This window comes from Lissotriton vulgaris, chromosome 4_1 (assembly GCF_964263255.1).
Source record: "Lissotriton vulgaris chromosome 4_1, aLisVul1.2, whole genome shotgun sequence".
Classification (NCBI taxonomy): Eukaryota; Metazoa; Chordata; class Amphibia; order Caudata; family Salamandridae; genus Lissotriton; species Lissotriton vulgaris.
The window spans coordinates 1,545,810,601-1,545,821,804 of record NC_141691.1 but is presented as its reverse complement, the minus strand read 5'-3'; the positions used below and the strand labels follow the sequence as shown (position 1 = coordinate 1,545,821,804).

At 39.1% G+C, this 11,204-nt stretch overlaps 1 protein-coding gene across 1 annotated transcript; it reads right to left on the bottom strand.

Moving 5' to 3' along the window:
* Positions 1 to 618: 618 nt before the first annotated feature.
* On the bottom strand, positions 619 to 1,539 carry LOC147724219 (uncharacterized). The gene has a single exon (XM_086966975.1). The coding sequence runs from the start codon at positions 1,537 to 1,539 to the stop codon at positions 619 to 621; it is 921 nt and encodes a 306-aa protein (XP_086823101.1).
* Between the last annotated feature and the right edge of the window lie 9,665 nt (positions 1,540 to 11,204).

Genomic DNA, 11,204 nt, shown 5'->3' with positions numbered 1-11,204 from the left:
TTCCATATACATTTGTTTTGGCCACAGGACAATGTTGCCCCCCTTATCTGATTGCTTAATAATCACAGTGTTCTCCCCCCCAGTAATTTTCTCATTAGGCTCCCATAGGCATTATTACACTTTTTATTGTGTCTAGCGTCTTTTATCCTAGAGGCCTGATGCAATTCCTTTAAATCAGATATAACCAGATTATTAAATACTTCTATGTTGTCATAACTGATATAGGGTTAAATGTCGATTTGGGTTTAAAGCCCGTGGCCCCTGGGGCATCAGTTCTTACATGCTCCTCTATATCCACGTCAACCAAAGTTCCCCCTTCTCTATTCAAATCAACCAAGTCCACATAAAGATCGACCTCTCCTGCCAGGCACGGGCCCGAATCCAGATCAGTTTTGTTGTTATCCTGCGATGGTGCGCGCGTTTTTAACTTGTTCTGCAAGAATAGCTTTTTCAATTTCAATTTACGTATGTATTTAAAAAAATCCATTCTTGTTTGCGCATAATTGAATGTACAAGGAGGGCAATAAGTCAAGCCCAATGATAAAGTCTTAATCTCATTGTTAGTTAAATGAACATCTGAAAGATTAATCACAGAGAGTTGGTTGCTTACTTGTTCGTTCATTTGCGGTTCCAGCGCTTGCGTCCCCGGCCCTTCACTGGTGGTTTCGCTGTGCCGGTTTGCTGCCCGACTCCTCCTCCGCCACTTGCGTTTGAGGTTGCGTTTCCGCCTGTTTTCGAGCCGGCGGTGTGTGATCTTAGGGTCTGCCTGCAGTCGTTGCGTAGGCACTCCACTTCCTCTCCCAACGACCGCTTGGTAAAACCCGCCGCCACATCAGTGTTGCGTTGATCATTTTCCGACTCACTTCCTGGAATGGAGCTTAAGTTGGAATCAGAGGTAGAAGGGCTGATGCCCCTACTACTGCTTTGCCCCATACCAGTTGTGCGAGGTCCGGTCGTTCCCTTTTGTTGGTCGTACTTCTTAGAAAAGGTGAAAATCCGGCCGTTTTGGTAATCTAATTTGTCCCTCTGAAATTTGAAGGTTTTTCTTCTTTTGATTACCTCCTCTTCTTTGGTGAGCCGTTGTGTCATTAGTTCACGCAATCGTTTTTCCTGCTCCGCATCGTTCAGCTTCTTAATTTGTTCATTGAGGTCACTTATTATTGCCCCCAGTTTCACTCCATCACCCTCGGCATACTTAATCAGAATTCTTAACAGTCTGCTCGAAGAATCCAAATTACACCTTGCCCATTCATTTAACATCTCCGGATCCAGGTTTTCAAAGCTGGGGGCTAACATGATCCTCAAGCCACGGGGAACGCGCTCGACTTCTAAATAGCGGGACAGTGATTTCATTTCCCACCACTTCGCCTGTTCCGTGCGCATGGCTTTCTCCAGTTTCTTAAACAGTTCTTTCATCACGTTGCTCCCCATGCTTGATGGCGTCGCCTGCTCCATGGGGTTATTATTGGCAATAGGGGCATCGTCGAACATTTCAATAGCCGCCTCCTGACGGCTTCTGACCACATCAGCGGCGGCCATGGTCTTATGCACGTTTTGCTGTATGTTTTTACGGATGAATTATTGCACTCAGCTGTGTGCGACAAGGTTTCAAATAACCCCTCACACTGTGCTGCTTCCTCCTTCAGTCCCGAATCAAATTTCCCGCGGCTCCTCACCGAGCCGTCTGCTGTTTACCGTGGCGCCGGTTCTACCACAGCCGTGGGAACTGCCTCGCCTTCCAGTGCAGCCGCTGCTCTAGGAGATTCTCGCTCGTCGGGGGCTGCCACGGTTGCTCTTACCAGAGCCGCTGAACTTTGCAGGAAAACCCGCAAAACTGCTTCCTTCCGCTCTCGCCCTGTTTACTGAAGGGGTCCGGTATACACCCAGAAGCTGTCGGTGTAGTAACGTGCCAAGAACTCCGCCAAGTCCCCAAACCGAACTGCAGGGAAATAAAGAGACCGGACCCTCACGGATATTTTGCAAGCTTTTAAATTTTATTCCATCCTTTGTGCATAGAACACGCCGCCATGACGCGTTTCGGGACCTCCGCCCCTTGATCACATGACATGGTCGATCGTACACCCATCACTCTTAAAGTGCTAATACACAGTCAGCTGACCCCACAGCATGTGGAAATAAAAAACATACTTCAGCCTGGTTCAGTAGCGCTTGATTAGTAAAATACTTTTTGTACAATTACAAAAAAGTGCTTTGTGATCCAAAACAGTTTTTAAGTTTGACCATGCATTTGAAGAGTAGAAAACTAAACAATTTAAAAGAGAATATCACTCTTCTTTGTTTGTTCAGCTCTTGTTCCCAATAATTTCTCATGATTATTTCCATATAAATCAATTGATTAAAATATTAAATCAATTAGAAAAATAAACAATTTGTATATAACATGTTAAAATCATGTAAAAAAAATGTAAAACAATATATATCTATATACAATTTATATATTCAGTGCAAATTCGCTATGTAAAGTGCAAATTCCGCAAAAGGAAAACATCATTGATTAAATGGGAACGCATAGTTTGGATCAGTTTTTCAAAATTCAAAATTGTGCCCCAGTGGGCATTTGCTGCTACATCTAACCACTGCATCCACACTGCTACAATATGGGTTCAAAAGCTGGTGCACTTTAAGAGAATATCATAATCGTAATTGTGATAAACAAAGCCCTATAACCTGGTGATTAAAATTGTTATTACTCCCTTCACCATATATATTCACTGAAAAAACCATAGGTTTCACACATGTTATAGTTAGCTGGACATTTCACTCATACAAAACCATTCAAATTCCCCCATTATAGTCAGTTAGTTCAGCAAACTATAACTTGCGCGCCCGCAATCCACTGCTGATGACGTCACATATTACATCACTCGTGACATGGTCAGTGACATCACTCATAACATCACTGATGACATCTAAAATGACATCACTGATGACATCATCCAGTGAATGTGTGTCTTTCTGAAAAATAAATATTTTTTATATATGTATATCTAAACATCGATGGAAGAATAAACGGTTAAATAAGTGTCTGAATGGATTTTTTTTGTAAAATTGATTGTATAACTGACTTATTAAGTATATCTTAGTGAATACATGTATTAGTGAGTAATGTTCAAATATTTAAATATCTGTATCAGTGTCTCACTTTGTGTATAAATGGCTGTATGGGTTGGTGAGTAGCTACATGAGTGTGTATATGAGTTATTAGTTGTGTTTTTGAGTATCAGTATGAGTGTCTGTAAGGTTCGATGGGAGATATTACTTAGCGCATAGAGGCATGAATGACTGACTCACTGTTTGTATGTGTTTTGAACACAGCATGTGTGCAGGACTATATGGATGGATGAGTGTGTGTATATGGGCGTGTTAGTGAGTGAATTACTGACTCAATAGTGACTTTATGAGTAAGTACATATGTTTTAACTAGTATACGTAAGTTTTGATGTATATAAGTGAGTTTATATGAGAGTAAGAGATTGGAAGAGTTCCTGTATAAATAAGTATGTGTTTCTATAAGTGATTGTTTAAGAGAGCAAATATGTGTACTTTTCTGTAGAAGTAAGTGTAGTGGTGTGTGTATAGCTGTATATGCAAGTAAATGGATGTTTGACACTTTATTTGCATGTGTGAGTATGTGTGTGAGTAGCTCTATGTATGAGTGTAGGTGTGTAACAGGATCTATAGGTGTACGAGTACATATGATGAGTGAGTACAGGTATGAGTGACTATATAGAACTGATGGTGAATGATTGGATGTGAATGTAGATTTTGGAATTACTGTATAGGTTGTTCTAACTGGTATTGGTATCTCCATTGTTTTAAACATTTTAGTTTCTATTTTTCAATGTGTGTATCAAAAGGTAATATTAGAGTGAGAGGATGTCTGTCACTCTTTCACAAGGATGATGTCATCAGTGATGTCATTTGAGATGTCATCAGTGATGTCATGAGTGATGTCACTGACCATGTCATGAGTGATGTAATATGTGACATCATCAGCATTGGATTGTGGGCGCACAAGTTATAGTTAGCTTTACTAACTATAACGGGAAAATTTCCATGGTTTTGCATGAATGAAATGTCCAGCTAACAATAACATTTGTGAAACTTATGTTTTTTTCAGTGAATTTCTAATGTTTTTTAAAAGCTAATTCCTAACTATAACGTGGCTGAAATCTATGTTTTTTTCAGTGAATTTCAAAGGTTTTTTAAATGCTAATTCCTAACTATAACGTGCCTTAAACCTATGTTTTTTTCAGTGAATTTCATAGGTTTTGTAAATGCCAATTTAGATATGTATTAATTGTTATATTTATTTTTTTGATACTGATTAAAAAATGTTATAATAATTATTTTTAGCTATTTTATTTTTTGAATTACATTACATATTTTTAATGTAAAATAATTAAAAAAATGTTTTTTTAATATATATTTTCAATATATGAAAAGTAATTTCTATATTTTTTAGCATTTTTTTTTTGGTAAACGTATGATACACTTACCGTCCTCGCACACTGCTGCAAAACTGTAATCGTACTGTACACGTACCTGCGCATATGTCGCTGATACTTTAAAGCATTCCATTCCCTAATGCCTGCCTCACTACATGAGTACATGGTTACTGAGTGAATGATTACATTAATATAAGTAAAGACACTGACTGAATTCTTAAGTGGTTCACTTTTACTTTACTAAATGAATTACAAAAAAAGGGAACTTACTAGAAAAATAAGTCGTAAAAAAAAGGGCAATGAATGTTAATACTCGTATTAAAAAAACAGTAACCTATAGAAATGCTTTAATAAGAAAAACAAGTTTAAATAAAGCACTTTAGAAATTAAATGAAAGTTAAAAAGTATGAAAAGAGGCACGTGTACATAAACACGTAACGCACTAAAACAGTGGAAATGAGAACACCTCTCAACTGAAAAACGTGGCTTAAAAGTGGGAGAAGCAATTAATTGATCCCATAGACTGTTAAGTAAGCAAAAAGTATATAAACTAGACCCGTGGAATGATTAGTTTCATTGCAGAGAATCAATACGGACGAAGAAACTACGAACAAAGTAATGATTTAGGACTGCAGAAGCATCTAGACAATATCTTTCATTTCCTCAGAGGGAACATGTTGTTAATGTATATTTAAAAATACATAAAACATTATGTCCTCTCCAGAGGAGTTGGATGAATTTCGACTGAGGAAGGAAAAAATATCGAAGAGAGGTAAATTATCTTAATGGGTATATGTTTTATATATTTAAGAAAGAAAGCAAGAATATTTAAATGATCATATAATGTGATATGATTACCGTTAAAGAGAATATACCAACCAGTTCAATAAAAAACCATTACAAGAAATATAGGTTATTTAAGGAATTACTATATGCAAAGTAATGATTAGAAGGGCTGTCATAATCTTCAATTTATCTTTCATTTCCACAGAGGAATCATATTGTTAATGTATATTTTAATTTATATTTAAACTTTATGATCCTTCAACTTGAGTTGGATGACTTACAACCGACAATTTTTTTTTTAGTATGCAAGCATTTCTTAATGATTGAAAAATATAGTATAAATAAACTTTCAAGAAAATACGTAGCAATAAAAGAGAATACTATTTAACTTCTAGAGCGAAAATGAGCTAAAAGTATTTATATTGAGTAGTGCTTTTAGTAATTTTCACTTGTGAAGAACTAGAGGATTATCTTCGCAACCACTTTTTTTCAACAAAATAATATAATTGTGTCTCCAAATATTAATGTGAATATGAATTTTTTCAATGTTTAAAAATGATTGTAAAATGTAATAATGACATGAAATGTACATTAACAAAAAAGTTGAAGTAGTGAGGAAGTGTTTATAGTAGCATTTCTATTCTACTTTATCTGAAAGTAAAAAAAAAACATTTAAAAAAAATGATGGGGCAACACTTATAAAATGTAAACTTAAGAAATGAGTGCTTATGATCAAATAAAAGAAAGTGGTCCAATGTGTGATAACAATGAATGAAATGTGCATTTCACCCATATGATGAGTATAAAAGACTCAATAAAAATATTTTGAAAACTTGTGCATATTTTTAAATACCTTTACAGTCAACAAACTCGTAAGCAGGGTACACAGTTTATGTTAACAAAACCCTACCACAAATAGTTTTTGAAACTCGTTATAAAATAAAGTGCATCACAAAATGGGCTACATACATGGTGAGTGTATCTTAATGTCACATAGAAAAAAAAGCCAATCATAATTAGCATCAAGAAGGTAGACGTAACCACACAACTGCCAATCAAATTTTTTTCAAAATCTGTGCAAGGAATGGGACTGGTCGCTTATACGTCTTCTTACAATGCTTCACAACCAATCAAAAAGAGGTGTTGAAAGTATCTGTTTTTAACATACGAGCAAATGAGATAACCTTGCAAGTACACGCAGTGAGAGGCAATTATTAAAGATGACTTGCTTTCGCAAGACCCCGAAAGGCTTCTTCCAGAATAGGTACGTACTTTACTGCCAGACCCCATTTAATGATTATCCAGGCTCTCAAGCCTAAACACGTCACAAATCATCTCTCATCACTTTCTCCTCTTTTTTAGTATATTGTGTGAAGCAGACTGCGTGACCCTATGCCTAGAGCCCTCGAAGGCCCTGGAGACTGCCACACCCCAGGGCCAGCTCCTGCAGTGTCCTGGAGCTGCGCGGCCCCCCTTCCAACATTTAAAAGCCCCGGGGGTGGTGATAAATTGATCGAGGCTGAATACGTTAGTACAGCCCACTCCGCTTACGCTACCAAGAAAACACAACAACACTACATGGCCCAGATTTCCATTGTACTGATTTCTTAGTTCCAGGTCTAGTTGTCAGATTGGCACACACACTCCCTCATGGCTGGTATACACCCACACCACACCCATCCAGCACATACGTCACTACACATGTGACCCTACCTATAAAAAAGACGTGGCGCATGTGCTGTACGCCATTTTAGAGTTGTTCCCATCGCAAGCGCTGTGATGGACCGTCCTGGGTGTTTGCACGGTTCATGTAGGCTCAAACTACCGAACAAGGGGGCCCACTACCACATGCGTGGCCTCTTTGGTCACTGAGTTAGTGGTACCGGAAGCACTGAGCGGGTGAAGAACCTGCGATGATGACGATGGGAGCACGAGTATGTCATTAGCCATACAGATATTAAGACTCAGCACCATGTATGAGACTTCTTTGTGGGGATCGGGACTACATGATGCAAAAGGTGTCCTGTCCACGAAAAGGTGAACAGTGAGGCTTGGGTACGCCTCGGAGGGAGTCTAAGGGCAGTTGCAGACTGGATACAAAAAAGCGACGCAGCTATTTAGAAAAACGCAGTCCTATATAGTGTATGAAATTACATGTATATATATTTTTTCCAATAGCTGGAACGTTTTTATAATCTCTCAAACGTCCAGAATATAAACTATACAAATACTTATTTTAAATGTGAGAAGGAACGTATGTGAAAGGGCGATGTTATCCAACTCCACATTAAGATAGTAACAATTACCAATCATAACATCTTTCTTTTACTATCTTTTAGATGTAGAGCTTCAGGGTGCATTATGTCCCAGCATGTGGTGAAACAAACTGGTGGCAAAAAGTTGAGCTGCAAATATTCTTTACAGTCACTCTGTCACTTCTTCTCTCCTTTAATAAAAAAATGACACACAATGGTAATTTCATTTTTATCTTACAGCTTGTGTGTCACAAATTATCGCCCCCCAACACCTCTGAAACTCAATGTTCTAGGATTCTGCGATAATGCATGGCCATCATAACAACTTCTAAGAAAGCTGCTTCGACACGTAGTGCACCCTCTTTGAATCCCGCCACTGGCACAAGGTGAGCAAAGAAGCTTGTTTCCGAAACAGGGACAAGTCATCAGTGAAAGGAGAAAGTGGGACTATACTATTACTAACTCTTTATACTATCCTCAGATCACTAAAGTAGAGGGTGCACTATGAACCAGCACGTGCTTGGACACACAACGGAGGCAAAAGGTGAGCTACGAGTATTTTCTCCTGTATTAACTGCTCCATCTATAACTTTCTCTCTCCCACGTTTTAATGTCGTTTTTTCTCTCTTTCTCTTTTTCACTTTCTCTCACATCGTTCCTCTTTCTTTTTTAAAGTTATGGACTCTGCTGTCCACTCTGCCGTGCACAACATTAGCTAAGTACAAGTAGTGAACTCTGTAGGCCACAGTGAAGCCTGCTTTGACACGTAGTGCACCCTCTTTGAATTACGCCAATGTGACTCGGTGAGCAAAGAAGCTTGTTTCCGAAACAATAACAAGTTATCTGTGAAAGGAGAGAGTGGGTAGTGTCCAGCACATTCACTGCATAGAAATATACAATTACCTCCGAGCAGTGAGAATAGATAGATTACAACAGTCTGACGAACAGATCTACAAGCTTCTTGCGCCACTTTTGTGTCACTTTTAACATGGGAAAAGTAGCACAAGGACCTTGTAAATCTGCCTCTGACTTCTCAAGAAAAACACTCACCTCCTGACTCTCCGAGTCAATGAGGTGCAACTGTCTAGGTACGCAGGAGCAGGTCTACAAGAAAGTACCACAGTGTGGCACCGTAAGCCCTTTGGCTGCAGCACGCTGCAGCACTTTCAGAGCGTAGGAATGCAACATATTTACAGGAATATGTCACATTCCTGTGCTCTCCCCTCCGCTGGTGCACAAACAGCTGCCTTGCACCGGAGCAGGCACCCTTGCACCATGGTGCAAGGATGCCTGCGCCAAGGGGAGATTAGTTTTGTGCAGGAAGGGGCACCTTCCTGCACAAAAACAATCACTAAAGGCTTTTTCCTCTTTCAATGCATGCGTAGAATGTAGCACGCATTGAAAGTTGAAATAAACAAGGAGAAATGAAAACATTTGTCCTCGTTGTGCCTTGCTACGCCACGTCTAGTGTGGCATAGCATTCAGACGCATCTCCAGATTTACGAAATCTGTAGATGTGTCTTGTTCCATGGGTGTTGCGTGGGAACAACCACAGCAACATCCATGAAAAGCCCCTTCACCGCAAAATGCTGCGTGTGAAGGGGCCATATTTACAAGGAGAGGAAAAGTCACGCAGGGTGCCTTTTCCTCTCCTTGTAAATATAGAGGAGTCCCCTGCGCCACCAGTACGTCACAAAAAGTGACGTACTCGTGGCGCAGGGCGCTTGTAAATCTGCCCTGCAAAATTGAGAACTCACCGCTATCCAGTGGGAGTGTATGTGATATACTACTTTGGAAGAAAAACAGCGCAGGCACCTCCTTACAGTGGAAGTTGAAAAAACACATTATCCTGAGTATTGTCGCAGGGATTCCGTGCTCATACAGAACTGTGCATAGAGGCTTGGAACAGTGAATTAGGGTGTGCCAAAACTCACCTTAGTACCCAAAAATCCCCTACCAGACTAGCTACAGTGTCTCATTGGTTATCACAAACTCCCAATGCTTAGACAAACCAGAACATGGACTTAGTACACCTCAGGTAACGTGGAACACATGAACACTCTTTCGTTATACAATCATTTCAATCCAGAACAAGGAATAAAAGAGGACAGGTGCATATTTGAAATGTTTATTCACTAATGCAGTGTTCTCAAACGCAGTATCTTAGCTAATACAAACAAACATATTATAAGAAACAAAGTATTCAGCATAGTCACTAGTCCATAGAACACAAACGGTGAAAGCATGGTATTATGCTAAAATGAATAGGGTTTAACAAAACCTAATTCTCACCCTCCCTAGCTAGTATATTATATTATATATAAGAAGGTCTCTTTGGGTTTTAGCAGGGAGGCCCCATTCCTCAAGATCCTAGTGGTAAGGGATCACATCATCTTCCACCAGCTCTCTGCACGCGAAGCACCATCAAGTGTGTTTGTATGCTCTTGTGCATAGCAATATAAAACGCGCCTAAAGTCAGAGCTTGGCTGCAGCTGCATGTAAGTTATGTCTAGGAACGTGCGAAGATCAGAGCTCATAACAACTACTGTGTTGAGATATCCTTGAAGGTTTCTGCACTCACTGTACAGACACAGCTCGCCAAGCAAGGCTGATATCAGAGTAACAACATATTATTCTCGCCTGAATCAAAACATTCTACTAGACTCAAAGTTAAAGCAACAGCTATGTGTCGTGTGCAAAAGCAGTAGAAAGGTAAAATGGCGTTTAAACTCCTAAATAGCTCATGCTAACTTAACACAGCATACAGGCCTTATATATCTATATGACAGTATGCAAATAAATAAAGCGAAAATATACGTGTGCAGTTGTATGTACTATGCTATTACTAACTGTATATACTATCTTTCAGATCACTAGAGGGTGCGCTATCAAACAGCACGTGCTTGGACACACTACAGAGGCAAAAGGTGAGCTACGCGTATTTTCTCCAGTACTAACAGCTCCATCTATAACTTTCTCTCTCCCACATTTTAATGTTGGTTTTTCTCCCTTTCTCTTTCTCTTTCTCACTCTCTCTCACATTGTTTCTCTTTCTCTTTTAAAGTTATGGACGCTGCTGTCCACTCCGCCGTGTAGAACGTTGGGTGACTTCAAGTTGTGAACTCTGTTGGCCACAGTGTTTACAGAAGGTAAGCGGAGTAGCCTACATATACAATACCTCCAATTAAATACATTAGAAATAAAATACCTTATTTACAAGCCCCTTTCGCCACTTTTGCGTCACTTTCAACATGAAAAAAGTAACACAAAAGTTGCGCAAGACTCCTGTAAATGAGCTCTAAAGAATATTCTCCTGCATAATGACTTGATCTCTCACCTAATTCTGTCTCATCTCTGAATCATTTTAAAGACCTGTTGATCTGTAATTTAAATCTGACGCAGTAGGCACTCCCATATAGACACTGCTTGAACTCGGACCTATAAGACAAGTGAAATGTATCAGGCACACAGCAGACATAAAAATAAGAAAATTTCGCCAAGTGTTACCTTGACTTGTAATGTTTGACCTCATTTAGTCACATCGATCTAATTTTAAACACTAATTTTCTGTTTTGTTTTGCAGATTACCCACCATACTTCGATTGGAGTACACATCACATTTTGTTTATTATATTGTTTTATTAAAGTTATGTTTCTAGTTCTTTATTGTATTGTTATCTTTAAGTTACGTTTT